Source organism: Paecilomyces variotii, assembly GCF_004022145.1.
Source record: "Paecilomyces variotii strain CBS 101075 chromosome Unknown C8Q69scaffold_6, whole genome shotgun sequence".
NCBI lineage: Eukaryota > Fungi > Ascomycota > Eurotiomycetes > Eurotiales > Thermoascaceae > Paecilomyces > Paecilomyces variotii.
The window spans coordinates 1251152-1274461 of record NW_021167145.1 but is presented as its reverse complement, the minus strand read 5'-3'; the positions used below and the strand labels follow the sequence as shown (position 1 = coordinate 1274461).

Genomic DNA, 23310 nt, shown 5'->3' with positions numbered 1-23310 from the left:
AGGGAGCGGTTGATAAAACAGAGTCCGTTTGCTCCAGAATCTAGCAGAGTAGAAAATTTGATGCCAAATCCATTCTCGCATACTATAGTAGTCTTTACGAGATGGGAGCCCCCAGGAGGTGGCTCAAATCAATCTCTGCTAGTTCCAAACTGTCGCTACTTCCTGGCGAGCCTGCGCCTCAGCATCGAGTACGGCTTGCAGATCAAACCGGAGAGTATTGTCGGAGGCGCTGGTCGTAGCGCGTGTAACCGTACTGGCTGGTAATGATTGAAAAGCCCGAAGCTTGATACTGTTAGCTTGTTTAGATTTGAAGGGAGAGGGGACGGAGCTCCAACACGTACATCGGTCAAGATAGCCCGGTTGGCTTTACAGCGTTCGTGGCTGCTCTTTCAACGCGGTTCTGATCATCAATCCATAGCCCCTTGAGGTACCACTACATAAATCCTCCATGGCTGTAAATTGTCCCGCAAGGAAATGCCATTGCATGGGTTATTGATGTTCCTTCTATATCATTGATAATGGCTGATGAGATTATATAGTAATAGCTGCACTCTTCTTCAGTTTCATCGTCGGTTCCCCTTAGGTCTATCGAAGACCTTCGCCTAGGTGTTTGACCCTAGATTCTTCGTGAACTTCTCTTAAGTCCCCGCGCACTCTCATGTTTACCACTGGGAAGATGATGACGTTTTGTCGTAAATGAGGCATTCTATTGCTATCAAAGGTGTACAGCTCGACACCTCAAACTGTGTTGGAATTTGTGGCTAGCTGCCAGTTGAGTATAATTGTCGCTTTAAGTTGTCACTGGCCACGGATCAGCCAGAGATTCATGTCCTCCCTGGGTCGGGACAAAGATTCACTCCATCCACTCTCTACGACGAGAGACTGCACCGGTCGATTATATGCGGAACTAACAAAACTGGCTCTTTTCTAGAGTCAATAAGGACCCGTAGAGTCTGTGGAAAAGACCCTCGATAAGGAGACCGAGCTTTCTATATTTGCGGTTAACCACAAGAGACCGTCCGAGCATGGCTTGAGCATCACCAACGGAGTCCAAACCCAGTAGCCATATGGCTTTCCATGCTCTGCTGATTTAGGTTGTCCGGTCTTGTTATTGGGGTTGTAATGCACCTTGATAATGTTAGTGTTCATCTCAGTTCAGTCACTGAGAACGAGCTTATATAGGTTGAAAGATGACTGGCAGGAGTTCAACGACTGATCAAGAAACTAATCATAATTCTTCCTGGGGTCTGTAGCATCTCAACGGTAGCGTTTACTATGCTCGCCCAGTTTAACTCAGGGGCCGTCATCCCTCCGGGCACCTTGGAGGTAACATATTGGTAAGACATATAAGGTAATATTGAAAATAAACAGAAAAAGCCAACCAATATTTAAATCCGAATGTCATCCGATCAGAGATGCCCCAAAGCAATCGGCGAGCACGGACTGGAGCATTCGAAAAGGAGATATACAAGTAGTCGCGGTACAGAACTTCCCGCAAAAGGCGAACAATTGGTGAATCTGTGAAAAGTTCTGGGATAGACCAAACGGTTGTAAGAGTGTTAGGATTATTGCATCTCTGATAGATGTAGGCTTTCTGTTTCTGCAGTGTTCGATTTTCATCATCGTCTCTCATCAACCCAAGTGTTCGCACAGATCCCTGGCCAAACATAGAGAGTTCCGAATTCGCCCACTGGCCGAACGGCGATCTGAATAACTCATTTGAGTAGCCTAGGCGGACATGTGCACGTAGACATTTTGCAGAGTTCCTGCATATGGGAGCCTATTCGGCAATGCCCTTGGTCCAGGAGAGATATTTCTCGTCGATTGACAAGAAGTAGGCTCACTCCCTTGCTGACCTCTGGAAGGTTGACATCGGGCCAACGATGTATTTCTCCAGTCAAGGATTTAGGAGCCACGTGAGAGACCTATATATCTTAACCCAGCCCATCAGCGAGAGGAAAGTAGACCCCGCCGTCGTCTGGGTACGACTCGGAGTATCATGTTTCGCAACGACACTCGGAACGCGTGTTGCCAATTGATAGTTGCAGTTTAGCCCTTCTGGGACACCTTGAAGCGTTCGGCTTACAGCCTAATTGTCATCAAGGACCCAGTCGAAGCCTATCCACGAAGAAGAGCAATTGTCCGATAGAGCGTGAACCGGCTCAAGTCTGAACCGAACCGGAACTCCAACAGGAGCCCGCGCAACTGCCGAAGCAGTTCGGAGACGTCGGAGGAGTCAGAACCCGTCTCACTGGGCACGATAATCGGAGCTACATTCACCATATCAGTAATGGACAACTCGACGGGAAAGGATCACTTACCTTCTGGACTGCCCGCAGGGGGGGGGGGGGACGGATGCGTGCGGCCGGGGTTGATGGAGGAGCCACTTCTGAGCGTTAGCTAGAACCTCCTCGACTCGGATAGGAAGGGGACTTACCAGCTCCGCTCATCACATGTTTTGGAGGCATCACGCAGGAGGAGTTGGTGTCGTTGTATTTTTGTTTTAGAGGCACGGGACCACAAGCAGAGGCTACACACTTGTTGGCCAAGGGCCATGGCACGTCATGGAAGGGAGGGGGCACTTACCAGATACCAGGGCACGAAGTCAAAGAGGAGGTGGCCGAGGAAGAACGTTTCCTACCGCGATCCCACTACCACCAGCCCCAGGCGGAGGACCCCTCCTCCCTCCCTCTTTTCGGCAGGACGTACAGCATTATAGCGATGATGATCTTTACAAATTCAATCATCGCGGCACAATCGCCAAGTCTGTAAGGACCAAATCTGTTCATCTTGGCATGGCCAGCCCTCAGTCTCGGACTTCCATTGATATACCTTTCTTATGCCCAGCCGTACTTGAAAATAGACAAGTATATTTCGGCGCCGTCCTGCGAGACGAGAGCTTGCCTGGTTTATAACGGGACCCTATTAACAGTATTAATATATATGCTTCGATACATAGGTACGGTCTTTAGCCAGTTGCGGCCGATGGTACGGACTCGGCGCGCCTGGTAGACTCGGTCTTGGGTACTCTCCTTGGTGTGGCGGAAGTACTCGACGATAGGATTCTGAGGAGAACCATCATTGGAAGAGGGGGGACCAGAGCTCTCAGAGCTCGAAATGCTCTTTCTTGTCTCTTGTTTCGAGACCGTCAGCTGCTCCGCTGACTTCGGCGTCGACATCATCTGCTCGGATATCGAATAAGCTAATAAGATAATTATATAAAAAGTCAGAAGCGACAAGGTACCAGTCCCTGAGAGTATCCTTTTGAAAGCACTTTTTATTCCAGTTTTTAATTCAATAAAAATTAAGAAGATATGGTTAGCGGTATACCGGACGTAACGGAAGCCATATCGCGTATTCAGATTGTCAGACGGGGAGAGAAACTGGCAGGTGAAAACTCGTTCTGGTGAGACGGGCTAACAAGAATAGCCAATAGAAGAGAGCAGTATAGGAACAAGCCCCCGAAGTTGTGTATTCCTAAAAGGAGTAAAGAGAAGTATAGGAACACGACGAGGAGAAGGAGAAGGCAGAAGATGAACCCAGGGTATGTAAGGCCCGAGTAACATTGATACCGGCCCTCCCAAGTTCGAAGGAAGCATTCCCAGTCCCGGATTATGCAGTTTCTGTAAAAGTAAACAGAGCACCGCAGCAGTTATCTGCAGAAGTCGATCAGATATCGTTTCCACTTGTGTCCTTCTCGAGAAGCACAAGTTTGTTGCCGGAGTTTTCTATGTTCTTAGATACGCAGCCACTCCAACTGCGAAAGATCGTATCTCATTGATGCTTCGTCAGAACGATGATAGCGCTCACATAATACTAGCTGATTCTTCTCCTGAAGCTCAGGTGTATAACCTACTCGGTTCTTTCCACTGGAAGGTAGCTTGCTGATATCCATATATTTCTTCTCTGTGTGCGCGGGACCTGCACAGTACCTGCAGTGGGATGAAATCTGTAATACCTTGTAATCAGGTTATATCATGGAATCGGGCTCCTTGCTAGAGCCTGCGTATACCGGATAGAAAAAGTCGATGGCTGTTATAAAAACAGTTAGCCCAGCTAGTAGACAGAACTCAACTACTACACTAACCTACTTAGCCCAGCATTGTTGCTAATGAATCGGCTGCAGCAGTCTGAACGAAATCCAAGTACCATCCTTCCAAATCTGGTAATGACGAAGCGAGACCAGTTCAGTGGATACGGAGAGAATCCCACTCTGCGGCTAAAAAGAGAAAGGAACGGTGCCAGCGAATCTGTAAATAACTTATCCGAAAATGCAGTCGAATGCTCACTCGCAGTCCAGAAAGCTTGGGAACGTCGGGGTTAGCAATTTGCAGTACCGCACAAGCAGCTGGCACATCCTCCCGGTGATACTTAGGCCAGATTGTCAAACCATGATTGCTGACGCTCTCACTCAGCGACAGTGTCAGATGTTGGAACAATTCCAATGGCACCTTGAACAAAGTGTCTTGGCGCCATTGCCTGAGGATCGTGGCCTGTGGCCTGCCGGAAATCCTCTGTAGGTATGCTTGGAAATCCGCATTCGAATTTGTCAAAATCCGGCGACAAGAGCTGACAACCCGGGGGGGGGGGGGGGGGGGGGGGGGGGGCAGGACTCGTCGAGTACAATTAGATAGGAAGCAAGATTACCACGCGGAGTGGTGGTCGCTATCCATATCCAGATGAAGGAATCTGGTATGCATGCAAAACCTGGCCTGACACATTCTGATCCTTGTCTCCAGGATGGCCCATGCCTTTCAGAAGGTAGTTGAAGGCATAAAAATCCGAGAGGAACCAACCGTCAGATGTGGCATGCGTGCTGTTGAGGGCGGGATGGGTAGCAGCGACCACGATAGTATTGTTGTAAACCTCAGGGAGGGTTCTGGAGATGAAAGCCTCCGGGACGCGCAACGGATCGCGAATATGGCCACCCTGGACCAGAGGCGCTCTGACTGACATTGTATTGGATAGTGAGGGAGAAAGGAGCGGGGTGGTTTCGGCAGAGTTGGACGCTGGGAAGTATGTACTTCTGAGGAGTGGGATCTCTATCTCGCCAGCAGTCAGAATTTCGCTGTCTTTCTCAACGCCGTGGTCTAGTTTGGACCATTCTCCATCAATGATTCGGATCTTGAAATCGCTGATGTCCTCATTCAGCCAGTGCATCAACACGTTCTACATTGACCTCTCTGGCAAATCTGGAACAATGACCAAGACGCCTGTGTCAAATCAAACACTTTCTCGATGACAGTGCTAATTATTAAGCCGTTCTTCTCTGAAAAGAGTCCAGGGGAGGATTGTTCCCAAAGATTGCATCCATAGGCACTTGGCCATGTTTATATGCGAGATTTCTGCTTTCGAGTTCAGGGGTTCTGGTAGCCAGAAAACTATAACAGCAGTCAAAGATGGAGAATGATATCAACCGGGGGCATCGAACGACATCCAGGTCTCTGACGTTAGGAACGAGATGAGACTAGATGCAGCAATTTTTTTTCCCCCGAAGGCACTTGGCGGCCAGTTGGCCCTAGAAATGATCAATTAGTACCAGTAAGTACTTGAGAAGTGAAGGATCAAGTTTGACAAAACAAAAGGTGACAAACAGCACTTACTCTCTGGCGACTCCAAGGGGTGTAGCCGCAGCAGGAGGTTTTCACAGGAGCGGTGGGATCTATGTCCCTTAAGGTGATTGTGGAAACGCTCCATAGATTGTTCGACCATTAATTCCCCGAGCGTATCGCATTCAGTATATAAACCGCTGGCGGACAATCTCCTCCATTCTCGAGCCTTCAAGGTTATTAAAAACCTCTCTCAACTCGTTAGAGTTCTGCTCTGGCATACCTAGGCAGTGCGGACATAGGCATGAATCCGTTTCATCCATGTTTCTGTACGTTGAGAAGCTTTTCATCGCGCCACGTACTCGAGAGACAAACAATGAGATGCGTCCATTTCCGAAATTTCTCTTGGTTGGTGAAGCGCTCTTTACGCTCCGCAGAATCTTTCTGTTCAAACAAACGAATCAGCACGAGCACTTATTCACCCTCCTAACCACATCGCGGGATATACATACTTACATAGTTCTCTCAGCTCAAACATCCGCTCCATGAGTGAGGATCTTATTGAACAAGACGCATACTATAATCACTTTCATACCCATTCGCGGATAACAACCACCGATATACAAACCCCACTGCATGCACCAAGTGGTTTCTATACCACCGCTTAGAATAACAATTAGCACGGGGCAATTCGGAGACTTCCTGTGCGCGCACGAGTAGTTCTGATTGGCGTCGCATGCAACGAGGATTTGCGATGCCTGCCACGCACCATTAAGTACCGTGGGTCACCTGCCCAGTATAGCAGCAATCTAGGATATCAAGCGTGTCCACATTTTCAGAAACATTTGTTGTCCAGTGAGTCTTTACCTTCATGGTAGATCAGCTGGTAACGCAGGGCAAACATAAAAGATAAGCATCCGAGGGCAATTTTATGAAAAACATCAATGCTTGTCTTTCCATGAACACAAACTCGTGATTTCCCCCCCCGTCCTGCATCTAGATATAATAAGTTGCTTTTGGGTTGTGGTGAATGACAATAGTCTACTCCGTGATACATAAAAACAATTTGAGAATCTAGCAAAAATACGTTATCTGCTCTCTCGAGAAGCTCCGGCAGATGATCCGGTTTTCGGTAACGAATGGTAGTTGAACGAGTAATGGGGAAAACGCCCGAGTTCCTCAGTTTAAGGAGGTAGAAGCTCGAGTCCAATCAAAGTGTATGGAGGAATGTAGAACATTATAATGTCTATATATATGGGCGGGTAACATGATGCAGGGTTGAGATCCAGATATATTGAGGAGAGTATTGGAAAGGAAAGTCTTGGGATCGGGGGCTCTTCTCTAGTGTCTTAAATACTGTCAGAAGCGGGGGAGATGTATTCATCTAGGGCCGCCCATTCATCGTGGACTTGTAGTCGGCTAGAGCATGAATGATTACGGGGATCGAGCGGACTTTGCCATCCATATCGGGAATATGTGAATTCATATAATTCATATCATCTCTTGGGAATGAGGAAAAAGGCCATGCTAGGGAAAACAGTCTGGGAAACAGGAACATGCAAACAGTCCGAAAGTGCAGATATAGAAATCAGCAAAGGCTGTCCACCAGAGCCAATCGAACGAACCCAGTCTAGCGCCGATGCAAATGTAGTGGGCACGGAACGACCGAAACGAATTCTGCCGCAGGTGCATGAGAGAAGATCATCCAAAACCCATCGTACTCGTCATTGAATGTATAAATATGAAAGACGCATCAAAGCATAACAGGACATCAAACATTGTCGTCATGATAGTAGAAATTTATATCGCGAGGCCTTCGGCGATTGTAGGACACGAAGTCATTGTTGTCCGGTGGTCGCTCGTTCCGTGTGTTTGCGGTCAACATGCTCTGTATGCTCATGCAGACACTCTCTACTGTCTGCACTGGAGACCAGCCCACAGAACTCAGCAGATCGAGACAGATGATTCCGTTGCTGTAGATATGCGGATGGATGGGAATAGGCCGCGGCGTTCCGGAACTGGGTTGGAGTTCGATAAATTGGACTTCCGGTGGCTCTACAGTATTGTTAGTAACGGTAGCACGTCATGAGATAGCTAATGTATAGAAGTAATAGAAAACTGGGCAGGATGGGGAATGCCCAGATTTCCACGTACCTATGGGGTACTTGGAACTGAAGGTAAACTTCAACCGGTAGGTCTGATCCTTGTAGAGAGGGTTGTCATCCAGAACTTTGATATCCATCTGCCATTCTTCGAGGTTCTCTGCTTTGGCAATCTCGATCCCCGGCGGTAGGTGGCCGTGCATCTGCTCATCGATTTAGCAACGGTCCCTTTGCCGTTTCAGAATACGCATTGGTCTCCGGAATGTAGGTAAGACGGAAAGATGATACGAGGCAACTGGCGATAGAGATATAAGGAAGAGTAGAAGTCTAGGTACGTACCTTAGCCAGCTCCTGTGTATTCTGCGTTAGCAAAGAGAGAATCAACTGACCGTGCGGGGAAAGCGGGTGTTGTGGCTTGCCTTGCTCAGACGTTTACTGGCAAACATTGTGCCGGCGGGAAAGCACTTCTAGAGAACTAGGTTCACGCAGCAGAGAATATAGGAGCCTAAGCCTAACTGCTTCGTCCTCGAGCTATGACAAGAGTACAACACGGTGGGTTTCTTGAGCGGCTATGGAACGAGATCTATGACGTTGTGTCCCGATAGGCGGGGTCGCGGATCGAAAAATACGGAGAGGGTATCAGGGCGGGCAAAGAGGGGGTAAAGAGTGTAGCAGTCAGATCCGAATAATGGAGCAGAAGGTAGTAGAAATATATTTACGCCGAGAGGCTCACGAGAGAGCGAGTGATGGTGGTTGCTGGCCCTGACAGTCATCGCGCTCTTGTCACCTGCCGCGATCAACCGGCGGCCTAGCGTGACGGGTCCCCCACGTTGGGCCCGATCGCCACCAATATCGAGTCTATACTCGAAAAGAGCTATTTTCTACTATCTAGGCTTCTTTCTACGCACTAACTTAGCAGAGCAGTCTCCGCTCAGGATTATTATTATTTTTAGGCACGTTATGGGGTTGTAAATTTAGGCCATGCGCGAGTCGCAAATGATATACTCTATACTACTCAGCATCCAATGACAACAAAACCACAGCAGCGCGTTTCTGCGCCTGCATAATCCAACAGCAAGACCTGATCCAGTGCATATCAACAAATGTCCCACGCATTCGCAGGGAGAAAGAGAATCCAAAGTGGTCACAGAGAACAAAGATACCACGAGCATCGAAAGAACCGCCCATTTGGACGCGAAGAGGGGGAATCATGGATGAAGCAATTGAAGAAACCGAAAGTCGCAGTTGCGAACGACGCGGATCGGGACAACGCTCGGGAGGGCTGAGGTCGAGACGGAGATGATGGAAGAAGGCATCCGAGGGGATTATGTCTGATGGCTGGCCTTCTCCAGGGCCTCCCGTTCCACCTTCTCGCGCTCTTCCTGGTCCTTCATCTCGCGGACCTTCGCAAGAACCACCTCCCGGAAGATCGCACCACGAGCGATATGGCTCAAACTTCGCTTCTTCGTGGTCCCTTCCGACGTCTCCGTCTCCGCGACGGTTAGCTCTTTCTCAGAGCCCGGCAAGCGCGGGAAGGCGGTGGTTCCGGAGGCCTTGCGGGAGTGGCCCTTCTCGCCTGACACTTCGCCGGGGTTAGGGATGTCCTCATCGTCTTCCTGCATCTTGAGGGCCTCGATACGGTTTGCAAGCTTGATGATCTCAATACCGCGCCTCAGTCGGGCCTTAGCCATGTAGGCCTTGATCTCAGGCAACAGGTTGTGGTCACTGGCGGTCTCTCCCTTGAGCCAGGGGTGTCGAAGAGCCTCCTCGGACGTGGGACGCTTGGTCTGATCAGGCTGCAACAGAGTCAGAATAAAGTCCTTGGCATCCTGAGAGACGTCGCGCCAATAGCGATCATGGAAAATAATGCGTCCACTCCGACACTCTTCGATCAAGTCCGTCAGGTTCTCTGACCGGAAGGGCGAGTAACCGCAGAGCAGAGTATAGGTGATGACGCCCAGGGACCACATGTCCACTGCCTTTCCGTGGCCCTGCTTCATCATAACCTCCGGTGCAGCATAGCCGAATGATCCAGCCATGCTGGTCAGCACCTCCTCCGGGCTATCCAACATCTTAGCGATACCAAAGTCAGCCAACACCAATGGGGAATCAGGTGCTGATGTGAGGTAAAGGAGATTCTCCGGTTTCAAGTCTGCCGTGTTCACCATTAGCAAGTAGTGCAATAGCTTTTCGGAGTAGGGAACGGACCTCGGTGGACAATATTCCGCTCGTGCAGATAGTTGACGGCGTCTAGCACCTGTCTGATGGTTTGTGAAGCATCCTTCTCCGTGAATTTACCGTATTCGCAGATTCTGTCGAACAGTTCACCTCCGGTTGCCAGCTGGGTGACGATATAATATTTGTCCTGTTGAGGGTCAGTCGTGATCGCTCTGTTCTCACATCCATCGCCACGTAGAGAGAGACGCACCCTCGACTCGAACCAGTCGACGAAGTGGACAATGTGTGGGTGGTCCAGCGCCTGCAACATCTCCAGTTCGTCGTAGACCATTTGCTCATTGCCCTTCACATTCTTCTTGAGGATGATCTTGATGGCCACCTTTCCCGAACTGCTGTCTGCTTCACGGACAATGCCATATGTACCCGCGCCCAGTGTCCTCCCGAAGCGGTAGAGTGCTCTGTATAGGGATAAGTATGCGGACCGTATGAGACGATGAGGGAGGATAAGCCGTACTTCTTCTCGTAACTCTCAGGCTGCCCCTGGAACTTATGGAGCATAGTCGTGACTGTAGAAGAGTCAGGGTGTCAGTCATTGCCGAGCCCAAGATCTAAACTGTAGGAGATAAAAAGAGACGCGAACAAGGACTGAAACTTGCAGACCATGATACAGTAACAGCGCAACGATGTTGAAAAGGGAGGCACCATCCCCCAGCAAGGCCAAGGCTAGCTCTACCAGCGATTTGACAGTATCCTGGCGAGCTATCGCAGCCTCGCGATCACCCGCACTCCCCATTTCTTCAAGAGCGTCTCAATTGACACGCACGAGGCCATACATAACGCAGATCCTGCAGCAAAGGAAAAACCGATCGGATCGGATCGTTTTGTACTCACAGCTCATGTTTGCAGAGTGGGAATCAGGCAACTGCCTCCTGACTCCGATTTGTCTGTCTGTTTTTGTTGGTTGGTTTGCTAGCGAGAAAGCAGTGGGCTCTTTCCCCGCACTTGTGACCGCGACGTGGGCGCCGATAAAAGTTCGACGACGACGAAGACTTCACGGACGATGCGTCGAAGGGAATCAGTTCGTCCTTCTCGTACCGTGGGAGAGGGAAGGAGAATTGTAGGATAGGAAAACGGTGAAGGGAGGAGGAAGGACTGTGATCGTCGGCGGGGGAGGGAGGGAGCTGGGATGCTCGATCGCTATCGGGCGCGGCTTCGTGGCGCCTAACAATGTTTTATGTTCGAGAGGGGGAAACTAGCTAACTAACTAATAATACTTCATTAGTTTTCGAGGGGCTTGGGTTTTGTCTTGGTAGTAGTTCGCTGTGTCTGGCCAAGTACAGTACCTACCTAATAATAATAATAATCCACCACGCCAGTAGTGAGTGCGCACGAGGCAGACAAGTCGTTTTCCGTGAAAGATTAACTTATTGGCGAAGATCAATTAGTTAGTTAAATAATTATTGACTGCGACAACTCCAAGTAGTTACTCGGCCCTCGAATCCAGTAACTATTTATGTACGGTAGACTAATAAGTTATCTGGCCTAACTAACGAACCAGACTAACTCAACTCCTGCGACAAAAAAAAGGGGAACAAATAATAATCGTCAGTCGCAGAAGCGAGTACCATAAATCGACACGGCACAGCCCCAGGAAAGTCGTGGATAGCGGGGCAGGGGCTGCAGCGTCAGGACTCAGCCGTCACGAAAAAAAAAACGCCCAGCTGGAGCACGGTGGAGCCTCTGCAACTACAGTAACTAGTTATCAGCGATCAACCGTTCGTCGCATCCGCCACAGTCTCCAGCCTCAAAGTTGGACGCGTTCGTATTCTCATTACTTCTGAAAAGAGTTATCGCAAAAGATTCCGGGAAAAAAAAAGTGATACTCTTAAATCTAATCATGGGCCATCACTTGGATGAACCAGCGACACGCAGATAAGCTAATTTCGCAGCGTCGACAAATGCACCAGGAGAGATCTCATGATGTGGTCTGATGCGATGGGATAGAAGGAAAAGAGAGGGATGCGCAGTGTTGGCTGTGACCAAGGAAAAAAGTCCATAGATGTCACAGGAATATATTCGCTGTTCAAAAAACCCAGTCAACTTTGCAATAGACTACAATCTGTCCCTCACCACCGGGCTTTTATCCTATATTCCACCTACTAGGAGTACACCACAGTGATAACTTACGTACTTACTTGCTATTAAGTTAACTGACAATCCCCTACATAGATATCCTACCTTAGACATTGAGGTAAGTATCACCAAGTCACTAGCTCGCGTACTTTCAGACCCCATGAACCCGCGTCTCGAGACTGTTACACCCAACTACACAGTTAATAATAACCCGATCATGTGCCCTCATCAGGAAGCCACCCAGCCGGGCACACACCTCAATTCAATAGGTAACCATATCTGTTAACAGTCTACCACCCTAATGAACCTGAACTCAAAAAGTCCAAATCACCAAGAAAAAAACGGAAAGAAAAGCCAACAAACACGAGGATAAACATGCTCCTCCTCATCATTTACACTCTCACCTTTTTCGCGATCCTTGGCGCTTGGATATCTGGTGCTTTAGACCCGTATCAGAAGCGTATGCAGGAAATCGTTCTCGATAGGATGGGCGAGACGAAGGTCCCGCATCCGTTGAAAAGTAAGTAGCCCTTCTCCTTTTCGTTTGCTCTATATATATATCTATCTTTCTCTTGAAATCATGCTATTATGGACATAAATATATGTCCATAGATTGGGTAGTAAACATGGTTACTGATGCTTATTGTCTCTGATATCGATAGAATCCCTCGTGGGAAAGCAACTGATCGAAGACGAGAACCTGAATAAGATTCAGGACCGTCTTGGCGAAGAGATCAAGGGTGTCTTTGGCAAGGGCGGAGCTGGAGGTGGGTTGAGTAAGGATTTATGAGATCAGGGCGATTGGCTCGGGACACAGATATTGATCTCATGAGGAACGGCGAAAGGTCTTATTGGGACTCCCCGGATTGAGAATCAGGTACTGGTTTGTTTGGGCGTTTATCTCGGGATTGCTTCAGCCGGAGAAATTTCTATATCCAAGGTCTATGTGAGCTTGGCTTAGCTACACAGCGTTTTGCACTGCTGGTGATTAAGGTATGCGGAATAGAATAATAATAACTTGCATTTAGCAGTCCGTACTAATACACTCATGAAGGCACATTATACATTAAGAAAGTTCCCAGCTGGGATAACATGACTCTAACCCATCGAATGACATTCCATGCTCTTCGTCTGGCATATCCTGGAAATAAGTGATAGAAAGTAGCAAGGCAACCAAGCAAACAGATAATGGAGAAAATAACAAGCTGAAACATTCAGAAAAACAGGGAGAGAGACGGGGGGATGCTGGATCGAAACGAATTGAAAGGAAATCGACAATCAGAGTAGAGAACGCCACACTTTATCATATCATGAGGATCATATCCGCCTACTTGAGCTCATAAAGCTCATCCAAAACTTCCGAGCAGAGGTCACGATAATAGTCTCGTCCCTTCCACCCGCAATTTTCAGATTTCAAGCCGACTGTAGTCCACCCTTCAGAGCGCAAACGGGCAATTCGTTGCTGTTTCGTCTCCTCTAGACCGCGAGCTTGACGAGGAGAAAGGGATGGTGAGCCAACAGGCGTGAAACTCCAGAAGGATGAGCTGCGTTTGATTTTAGAGGCTTGATGAAGTCGTTGCACTTCGGTGACGGATGCAATAAGACGCGAGATATCCGCAATTGTACCATTCAGTTGCGCGCTGAAGGAGCGGATATGGTCATTGTAGCGGCTTATGGCTTCCGCACGGGGTGGACTAATAGGGGAAGGTTGTTCACTAGAAAACGTGTCCAGGCTCTTTTTGAGGGAGATTGGGAAGACACGTCTGGCCGGTTCTATTTTCAAAGGAAGAGGTGGCAGAGGGCGGCCTTTAGTTGGAGTCTCGGGAAGAGAAAGCCCCTTGAGAGGCTCCACGTCATATGTGGTATCGCCAGCAGAGGATATCTGAGGAGAGCGCTTTCTGATCCGAAGTGGTGCAGGCATCAGGTCGGCCATTTCCATATCTCTAGGAGACAACTTGAACTTCAACGGTCTGAGTCCCTTCATGAGATTGCTGTCAGGAGATATGAATGGATCATCTTCTGAAAGAATCGATGACTCGATTGGTGTTTCTTCTCGATCATACTGCATGCTGCTGCTCCAGATACTCTCGATGGTTGAGATATCAGATGGAGACGTGCCATAATCTTCAACAGCAAAAGGACTCGAGTCTTCCATATCTGGCACGGTAATGACGTTGGGCAAAGACAAGCTGCAAGCCGTCAGGTTATCCAACGCGAGATTAAGGAATTGCAGCTTGTTCCTAGAGTAGTTGTGCGCGGCGCGGCCGAGTTCCTCGTAGCAGATGGCAATGTAGAAATGAATGTATGTCTTGTAGACTGCATGAATCTAGAAAAGAGTCAATATTATCCAGGAAATGTTGGTTTTAGGATGAATATTTACCGTTCCTCTAGATTTCTCGAGAAGCTCGTTCGAACGCGCAGCACATTGCTTGTATTGACGTCTCAGATATAGAATCTTGACTTTCTCGAGTACAAGCTTCCAATCTTCTGGAGACCTGGGCAAGGGAAAGTCTTCCTCTGCTGTAAGATCCGGCTGAAGTTTGCGTGTGACGGAAATAGCCATGATGAAATTGAAGATGTGAAAATGAACGCGGTTGATATCTGACTGGTACAGCAAGTAGAACTACAGGAGTGGAAAGCAGATATCTGCCAAAAAGGAACGACTAGTGTATAGGAACAAAATGACAAACGAATGACACGAAGGAGAAGAAATATGAGGTTTGGAAGAACGAATGGTGTTTTCATGGAGGCGCGCAGCGCATCTGAAAGTGGGCCATAACGCGAAGTAAACAGACCACGCTACATGGGAAGGCACCAGCACCAGAAGCTTCGAAGTGAAGGCTATGTAAACATTCTATTCACTACGTTTCAATGAATAGGTCAATAGATTACTAGATCTGAATATTCCCCAACAATAGGCCAGTTACCATCTCGCCGTTCCACATGGAGATTCCCTTCTATTCGATCTTTTACATAACACACCACTTAATATCGAGATGTACAGATATAACAGGCCGCTTAAGTTCTAGTTGGGATAATCGAGAGTTCGGTCACGGTATGAGAATAGCAGTAACATCTTGAACCGTTTCTCCCCCATCAAGGCAGAAGATGATTAAGCATTTGACTCGATACAGACCAAATGCGGACGAATCATGAATAGACTATTATAATGTATTGTAGAAGCAGCAAACTTTCCATCAAGAACACTATTTTCCTGGTGGATTTATCTTCCAAAGGTCATATTAATCTAAACCTACTCACGACAATCCCAGATCATTCCATAACCGCGATATTGGCTATAGGGACCGAGCACCGAACCTTCCATATACTCAGTGCATATGCATCGCAAACTGTAGCTAGAGTACCATGGATCCCTAATACTACCATGATATTCAGTCAGGACCTGCCTGTTCATCTATAAGTAGTCCCACAGCATCAAGGAAAATGTATTCTCAACTAGTCGGTCCTATAAAGTCCCATGTATCCTAAGGAACTTCCATTAGTAGACCACGGATTTCCATCATCACATTATCATTATTGAATCCCGCTACTTCTTACATAAAACGAAAAAAGTGTGGCTTTGCCATAAATTGTTGGAATTTGACCAGCAATTGCAGAGAACTGGTTAGTTATTTAAAGTTAGTTAGCAGCGATAAGCGCAAACGCGGGGAAGTCGTCATACCATGAAAAAGATAAGCTCAGATCCTCGTTGATCTCCCTTCTGCCTAGGGAAATACTTTATTATCCAGCAGAGTTGCCTAGAATACCCTACTCTACTTCTCATCCTCCTATATCCAACTCACCACTCTCTCTATCTCAAGAAGAAAAATACAAAGAACATACCACTTACTCACCCACCAAGCAAAATGTCAACTGCACCTCTTCTCCCCGAAGGATTATTTACCCGCAAACCACCCACTCTCTGGCAACGCGACATACCATACCCCCAACCATTCTACTACTTCAACCCCTCAAACCAAGCCTGGACAGCAGCATCCTCAACTTCTGAACTTCAAGCCTCACAAACAAGCAACGCACATCCACACAACGAAACAACCCCTCCCTCCCAAATCCACCTCCTAACATGGAACATCGACGCCTTAGTCCCCTACGCCAAACAACGAATGGCATCCGCATTGGAATATCTCAAGAACCTATATCATGACATCCAACAAAAACCCACCTCTTCTCCATTAATAATCTTCTTCCAAGAAATGCTCGATTCAGACCTCCGGCAAATCCAAGAGACGGATTGGATCCGTGAGAACTTCTACGTGACGGATCTAAGCGATGAGTTCTGGGAGGGTGGATATTACGGTACGACGACGCTGGTTGAGAAGAAGGTGGATATTCAGAGGGTGTTTCGAGTCCATTATAAAGCGACGAGGATGCAGAGAGATGGGTTATTTGTTGATGTGAATGTTCGGGCTGTGGATGGTATGTTTTTTTTTTCTCCCCTTTCCACGCCTCTTTCTCTGTTATATTCTATTCGATTTTATACGGATATATATGCCCAGAAAGAAAGATGCAGGCATGGAATTTATACTGAGAGATGACCCCAACCCAACAGAAGATGAAGATAAATCTACAACCCTCCGCGTCTGCAACACCCATCTCGAAAGCCTCACTCAGAACCCACCTCGTCGGCCCATTCAACTTCGCATAGCATCTACATATATGCACGGTTCGGGCCCGTTGGATCAAGAATCCGCTTCATCCATGCCTATTTCAGTACCTATCCCGCACGCGGCCCTTTTAGCAGGAGATCTGAACGCCTTCGCACCCGAAGACCTCACTGCGCCAGTTGAATGCGGTTTACAAGACGCGTTCCTTGCCCTAGGTGGAACGGACGGTACTGAGGAAGGGTATACATGGGGCCAGCAGGCTCCTGAGGAATTGCGGCGGAAATTCGGATGTAGTCGGATGGATAAGATTCTGTTTTGTGGCGGGGTGAAAGCTGAGACGTTGGAGAGGATCGGGGAAGGGGTTAAGGCGCACCTGGGAGATTTGTTTGAGCCCGATAGCGACGATAGCGAGTCTGTGGATCTGGATGTATGGGTAACGGATCATTTGGGATTGTTGGGGGAGTTTACGATTCTGAAGAAGGCGGTTGCTGGTAGTTAGCAGGGAGAAATCACCTGTAGAAAATTGTACTTCTACATTTCCTCGTTTGGATATCATACTGGAGCTCATAGAGTTGTAGATCTCATCAGCAAACACTTAATTAACGATCTCATGGATGATCCTCGTAATACATATTCAGGAATTACAAATTTCAAAAACAACAATCAATCCCACCACCAACGCCATGATCCCATCTGGCCATCGGCCAATCACTCGTGTCCTCAACGCCATCACCAAAGATGAATCGAATTCAATCGTAACCACCCAAGAAGGACCTAAATGCGGTCTTCATCGAAAAGAAACTTTTCATTCGTGGCTCATGCATGCAATGTTCTCGGTAACTTCGAGATTCGTGAAAACAGGTAAAAGAAGAAATCATGTTATGATGTTTCGTTGACCGCATGTGTGGTTGTTAGGGGCTATTAGCTCGGATACAAGTGAGTATTCTCACTGCTCAGTTCCGTTGCGGTTGGCACTCGCGTTTCGATAGCGGGTTGGCTCAGTGCTGACCGTAGCTAGCGCTTCTCCTGTCGCAGATAGAGCACTAAGGAAATCACCTAGCAATCTGTCAAGCTCTGTTGAAACAACCGATTCATCGGCACCTTCAGTCAAGCTCTCAGCGCTTGGAGGACGGATCTCGGGGAAGGTGATGTGTGGCAGGTTGCTCGTGACCGTCGTTCCAGAAAGCGATGTCTGTTCTGAACGGCGAGACGGCCCAAACCCTGCAGCTTGCGAAGGACCATCTGGACGAGCGGTAGGAAGATTAGGATGGTATTGCTCAGACCAGTATGGGGAGTGAACCACGTCGTTTTCTTCCTCATCTGGACCAGGTCCATCAAGAATAACGGATTGTTCGAGGACATCTCCTGGAGATCCAATGTCGTCATCTGAAGCGTTACCCGAAATGGGCGTTCTGTGTCTCCCTGGAGGACCATTCCGTGGAGGTGTAGAACCACGGTCAAAACGGAAAGGATCATAGTCGGTCTCGGAAGTAATGGAAGCACCGGATTGCGCGGTAGAAGGACGAGAGTCATCCGTGCTGTCACCTTGTCCACGTAGGCGACTGGTCAGTGGCTGATTCACTGGCGCTCTGAGGGTGTCTTCTTGACGACCAGCGACGACGTCCTGACTGTTATCAGCTGGTGTCATGACGGGAAACGACCACTCCATGGTGGCTCGTTTTTCTGTCTGGGGGTCTGTGGCAGCGACGGTCGTCTGCTGCTCTGCGGTGTTGTCTTCAGTGGACGGTTGCGTACATGCTGGAAACGTCCACTCCATTGTTGGCGGGCGGGGGCCTGTCTGTGGCTGGTACGATGGGGTCTCCTGGTGGTCGCCGCTCTCCATGTTGCTCAACCGCGAACGTGACTGATCCTCGTTACGACGAAGGCTCGATCTGTTGGCACGAATGGTATCTGCGTCAGCCAGCTGGAACGGGTGGTTGGCAGCAGAACCAGCGGCGTAGTGGGCAGAATCGAACGAGCCAAGGTCCATGTCAATGAAAGTAGACATGACGGACGAACGGTCTGTGTCTGTTCGGAGCGGGAGGTCGGAGTATCTTTGCTGGGCTTCCACGGGCACGAAATCATTCTTCGTCTCGTACTTGTACGTCGGCATTTCCTCGTTGAAAAGACCTTCCATGGCCGCAGCACCTCGCTTCACCCGTTCGTCGAAGTTGAGCTTCTCCTCCGCAGACATTTCGGTACTGGGAGGGTCGTCGAACAGGCTCCGCTCGGGCTGCTGAGCCATGGGGGTCATCTCCCCTTCAAGTTCGGCCAGGGAGGCGGAAAGCTCGTCGAGATCGATGATTGAGTACCGCTTTTCGAAACCGTCCGTGGTGCTGAAGTTCCAGTCCTCGAAGGACTCATTGTCACCGGGGAACTCAGCAGCCATGGCACCCCCTGGGTTGAACAGGGAGATGCGCTGCCCACCTCGTTGAGCCCACTGGTAGTAAATACGTACCAGCTCACTCAGCGACGAGGTGGGATACGCCTCGGCCGAATTGGCGATGTACTCGTGCTCCAGGATATCCGCCATCGTGGGGCGCGTCATGGGATCGGAGTTCAGGGCGAAGGACACAAGGTCCTTCAATTGGCTGCTGAACCCGTCACCCTCCAGCTTGGGAGCGATTCTCGTCAGCTGGCGTCCGATCTGCATCGGCTCTCGTAGACCCGCATTGGGGGGATTCCCCCTTGCGATCTCGTAGAGCGTGCAGCCGTACGCCCAGACGTCGATCTAAGATCCATTAGCCAAATCCCATATGTATCGAATCCAAAGCATTCTCACCTCGCTCCCGTACTGGTGCGCGCCCCCACCACGGGTCGAAAACATCTCTGGCGGCATCCAGTGGGGGGTGCCAATCCAAGTGGACCGCTTGTCCAGCTTGGATTGCAAAACCCCCGCGACACCGAAGTCGCAGATCTGTAATCTCCCCTCCTCATGGATGAGGATATTTGCGGCTGTGTCTCTGTTAGCAGTGTTCTTCAACCGCAGCCGTTCGACAAGATTGGGTCCTCACCCTTTACATCCCGATGGATGATTCCCGCGTCGTGGATAGCTCGCAACCCCTCTGCAAGCTCACGGGCGATCGAGATGATAAATCTCTCCTCGAGTTTATCACCCGTGGCTCGCATCTAGAGCCACAGTATATAGTGATCAGTAGAATATTCGCCCGAATGATTTATATGATAAAGAAACAAGAATAAAGAATAAAGAATATAAACTGAAAAGGGCGAGGTGTGTATGTATATACGTGACCAAGTCACGAGAAAGGTGAAAAGAGTATATCGGATATATATATGACCGATGCGTTCGGTGAGGAAAGAAAGGAGAAAGTGGGAGGCACGTGAAGCGTTTATATAGGGAGGGGGGGGGAGATTCACTGTGTGGTAGCGGATGAAGGAGAGATAGACGCGACAGCGGAAAATGAAAGAAGCAGAGGAACACCAGAAACACGTGAATGCGTCACCCTTCACTGGGCGGAATGGGACGGAACTTACCAGGGTCTTGACGCTTCCACCTGGGCAGTATTCGCAGACCAACCACAGTTGAGAGTGGATAGAAATCGCTTCAATAAGCATATTGATGTTCTTTGCTCCTGCGTCCTTGACTTGCTGCATGACCTTGGTCTCGTGGATGAAGTCCTTGATTGACTCGTCCTTCATGTCTCGAATCGACTTGTAGTCAAGCGTGTCAATATCCATGACTTTGATTGCTACTAGTTGACGAGACGGCAATTGACGGCCTTTGTAAACCCGACCATAGGCACCCTTTCCAATGAGCTCTTCGAATTCGTAGTTAGGGACATCCGTCTTGGCTCGACGGCACATTTCCTGCACAGCAGCAGCTTGCTCTTTTGCTAGCCTCATGGCTTCAGCTTTTTGCTTGGTGATTGCCATCATGGCAGGGTCGAGAAGACGTGAAGTACGCGAAATACGCGCCGACGAACGTGAGGAATCCATGTTGGAAGACCAAAAAGGAGCAGGACTGGGAATGGCAGGATGATTTCGTGACAGCGGAGTAGGTGATTCAGGAATTGCGCGTGTCAAGGCAGAGATATTCGCTAAGACAGATGGCTGTGGGTGACGGAGCGGAGTTCCAGCAGCGGCAAAATGTATGTCAGTTCCGGGAGAGTGGTAAGGAAAGTTGAAGTCGGGCAAGGCAGATCTCTGTGCCCTGTCTTCATGAACTGCAGCTGGATGCTGCGAGAAGTTTGGAGAGAGAGTCTGCTGTGGAGTAGATCCGTGAGGAGAAAGAAAAGAATCGATGTCTGCCAGAGACGTTCCGACTTCTTCTACTTCTTCACTGCTTCGCTTCGAGCTGGACCGGAAGAGTCTGCGAAGAGTCGAAGCAAGACCTGAAGAGAGTCTATTCTTATCACTACTTCGTCTCTTTGACTTGTTGGAGTCGACCTTGTTGCCAGAACGTTGCGAAAGGTCTGTCGGAAGAGAAGGTGTAAAAACAGGAGCAGATACTTCGCGGGGTCGGCCAAGAGGTCTTCTAGCTACACGAGCTGGAGTTGGCGAGACGTAGCTGTCAACGTTTGCGTCAGCTGGAACCGGACAGAAGTTAAGTGGGTCGAAGCGCCGTTTGTCACTTCGGGTCTCGAAAAAGTGAGGCGGGTAGATAGGAGTGACAGGTAGAGCGACAGTAGGTCGACGTGGGTCTGTAGCTCGCCGAGTTCGTTGCCTATTACCAACGGACGACGCTTGTGTGGTTGGGGTACGACGCGGAGCACGACTCGGTTGCGGTGGACGACGGGAAGAAGGAGTAACGTCCGGAGGAGAATAAGAAGCCTGGTCTGCAACGTTCGGGTTCCTGTTGCGTCTGTCAGAAGACTGGGGTAAAGAGCTTGGAGAAGCAAGAAGTCCGGGTAACTCTGTATGAGAAGGGTTCCTACTGGGTTCTCTAAAGGCGGCGCTTGGAGCTCGCGAAGGGTCAAAACGTCTTGCCGGAGAAAAGGGCGGATAGGCAGAGTCGACGGTGGTATCGGCTCGCTCACGGGCTCGATCACGGGCAAATTCTCTAGCGATTCGCTGGTGCTGTCGGACAAAGGTTCTCAGGGGTTCTCGAGAGAATTTTTGTTCTTCGACGGTTAGCCGCAGGGGTCGATGACCGGGAGGTAGCTTCAAGGCTCGCTTCGGGACAGGGGCGTCGACGTATGCTTGTGATAACCGCTTCTCAGAAAGTTCACAAGACGTGGTCGATTTAAGACGAGATTTGAGAGGAAGTGGAATGAGAGACCGATCGATGTCCTGGTTCTCTTGAAGGTTGCTCCGAGACGCTTCAGGGGAAGGGTCTTCATAGACCGGAAAGGGCTCAAGGTCAGGAGTTTCCGGTCGGTCCTCACAGCTGGTTTCCAAGTGTGAGCTTAAGGCACGCCACATCTAAGGACAAAGGGAAAAGCGCCTACCTCCATGGAGAGACCCGATTCTCTGCACTCGGGCCAGATACTCCCTGAACGCTGTATACGGAAGACGTCTCACTGTCAGAGACCTTACCGATAAACTCAGTGTATGCACGAGAACGTCGAGGTGTGGGTTCTTGAGGAAGAGAGAGACTCGATCGCTCAGAACCGCTAGAAAGAGCTTGACGAAGCCTTGGGATAAGATCTATCAGGCGTACGACAGGGGTTTCGTCCTCGTGTGTGTCCTCTTCAGGATTGTCCTGCGGGAGAAGTGTCGGTCCAGGCTCAAAATCAGAAAGAGAAGATGCTTCTGATTCCACAGGAATATGGTGACCAGTAGCAGAAGGTACTTCCTGGAATGGCACTCGACCACGCTCCGCTGGGCCAAGAGTCGGTCCAGGTCCGAAATCAGAAGATACTAAAGCACCCTCAGGGCTGCTGGGACTAGCACAACTGAGACGCTGCTGTTCGAGGTTCTGCTGGTTTCGACGAGGCAAGTAACCGGTATCACTGCTCTCTTCGTCGTTACTGTCAACAGAAAGCCCTCGAGTAAGTAAAGGAGGAAAGTCGGTCCTGTTATCAAGTCAGTAAACACGCGTACCCAACAACGAAACGACTGTCGAACCCATAAATGCCTTGACGGCGCCGACGGGGCATAGAAGAATGGTCATCCATTTTCAAAAAAACGCCTCCTTAATGGAACAAGACCAAGAAGACACGAAACCAAGTGCTTTGGAGATGCAAGAGAACATGCCAAGGGGATGGACGATGACAGGAGAAGTAAAGGATTTGACATGAGGAGGAGAAGGAGAAGAGGGAGGAGCAAAAGAGAAGCAGGAACACCTACGAAGAACATAAACAACGCGAGACGTCGTAATTCGGTGGCAGGGGCTGGCACAGTCGGTCGTTTGCCTCAGATCGAAGCTCTATCAAAATGGATTCGATATCTGAAGACTCGACAATATCGTCTTATGCCCAGCAGTTCGGATAGGGGTTATGTATATCGGCGGATTCGGAAAGCCCAGCTCTATATCCTCCTCCTTTTTCGATACGATCGAGCAGTCTCTGCGTCCCTGATCAAGGAGAATAGATCTATCTATTGTATAGACCTAGGCGTGATAATGACGCTTTCTGTGATAACGTGGTTAGATGGAGTGAGCCGGTTAAGTCCCGGCACGCTACTTTAGCGCCACCGTTAAGCGAGAAGTTTGATGCGCTGATTGGGCGTGAAAGTAAGAACAAAGGGATGGTACTCCACGAGCTGGTTGTTGCGCAGTTGTGCTGCTCAGCTAGCGAGGAGACTCCTATTGGATAACAGAGG

General features: G+C 49.2%; 7 protein-coding genes across 7 annotated transcripts; 2 read left to right on the top strand and 5 right to left on the bottom strand.

Annotated features, from left to right (window-relative positions):
* Positions 1–4665: 4665 nt before the first annotated feature.
* Positions 4666–5407, bottom strand: C8Q69DRAFT_499011 (hypothetical protein; the record flags this gene model as incomplete). Its single annotated transcript, XM_028632310.1, has 1 exon — positions 4666–5407. Exon 1 carries the CDS (start codon positions 5158–5160, stop codon positions 4666–4668), a length of 495 nt encoding a protein of 164 aa, XP_028484869.1. The 5' UTR covers positions 5161–5407.
* A 1608-nt stretch (positions 5408–7015) lies between these two features.
* On the bottom strand, positions 7016–8418 carry C8Q69DRAFT_285803 (putative ubiquitin conjugating enzyme). The gene is made up of 4 exons (XM_028626963.1): positions 8071–8418; positions 7991–8002; positions 7704–7854; positions 7016–7604 (listed from the first exon to the last, which is right to left on the bottom strand). The coding sequence occupies exons 1-4, from the start codon at positions 8095–8097 to the stop codon at positions 7321–7323; spliced, it is 474 nt and encodes a 157-aa protein (XP_028484868.1). The 5' UTR covers positions 8098–8418; the 3' UTR covers positions 7016–7320.
* A 558-nt stretch (positions 8419–8976) lies between these two features.
* C8Q69DRAFT_486995 (calcium/calmodulin-dependent protein kinase) lies at positions 8977–10727 on the bottom strand (the record flags this gene model as incomplete). The annotated part of the gene is made up of 5 exons (XM_028631950.1): positions 8977–9803; positions 9860–10016; positions 10080–10287; positions 10344–10395; positions 10721–10727. 5 exons carry the CDS (start codon positions 10725–10727, stop codon positions 8977–8979), a joined length of 1251 nt encoding a protein of 416 aa, XP_028484867.1.
* Positions 10728–11958: 1231 nt separating this feature from the next.
* C8Q69DRAFT_469347 (hypothetical protein) lies at positions 11959–13168 on the top strand. The gene is made up of 3 exons (XM_028630756.1): positions 11959–12482; positions 12625–12955; positions 13017–13168. The coding sequence occupies exons 1-2, from the start codon at positions 12338–12340 to the stop codon at positions 12750–12752; spliced, it is 273 nt and encodes a 90-aa protein (XP_028484866.1). The 5' UTR covers positions 11959–12337; the 3' UTR covers positions 12753–12955; positions 13017–13168.
* Positions 13151–14525, bottom strand: C8Q69DRAFT_499008 (hypothetical protein; the record flags this gene model as incomplete). The annotated part of the gene is made up of 2 exons (XM_028632309.1): positions 13151–14288; positions 14343–14525. The coding sequence occupies 2 exons, from the start codon at positions 14523–14525 to the stop codon at positions 13290–13292; spliced, it is 1182 nt and encodes a 393-aa protein (XP_028484865.1). The 3' UTR covers positions 13151–13289.
* Positions 14526–15636: 1111 nt separating this feature from the next.
* Positions 15637–17157, top strand: C8Q69DRAFT_285742 (endonuclease/exonuclease/phosphatase family protein). Its single transcript, XM_028626960.1, has 2 exons — positions 15637–16399; positions 16542–17157. The coding sequence occupies exons 1-2, from the start codon at positions 15829–15831 to the stop codon at positions 17084–17086; spliced, it is 1116 nt and encodes a 371-aa protein (XP_028484864.1). The 5' UTR covers positions 15637–15828; the 3' UTR covers positions 17087–17157.
* A 1-nt stretch (position 17158) lies between these two features.
* C8Q69DRAFT_285758 (putative serine/threonine protein kinase) lies at positions 17159–20696 on the bottom strand. Its single transcript, XM_028626961.1, has 4 exons — positions 20083–20696; positions 19602–19716; positions 19370–19542; positions 17159–19318 (listed from the first exon to the last, which is right to left on the bottom strand). The coding sequence occupies exons 1-4, from the start codon at positions 20542–20544 to the stop codon at positions 17534–17536; spliced, it is 2535 nt and encodes an 844-aa protein (XP_028484863.1). The 5' UTR covers positions 20545–20696; the 3' UTR covers positions 17159–17533.
* Positions 20697–23310: the final 2614 nt, after the last annotated feature.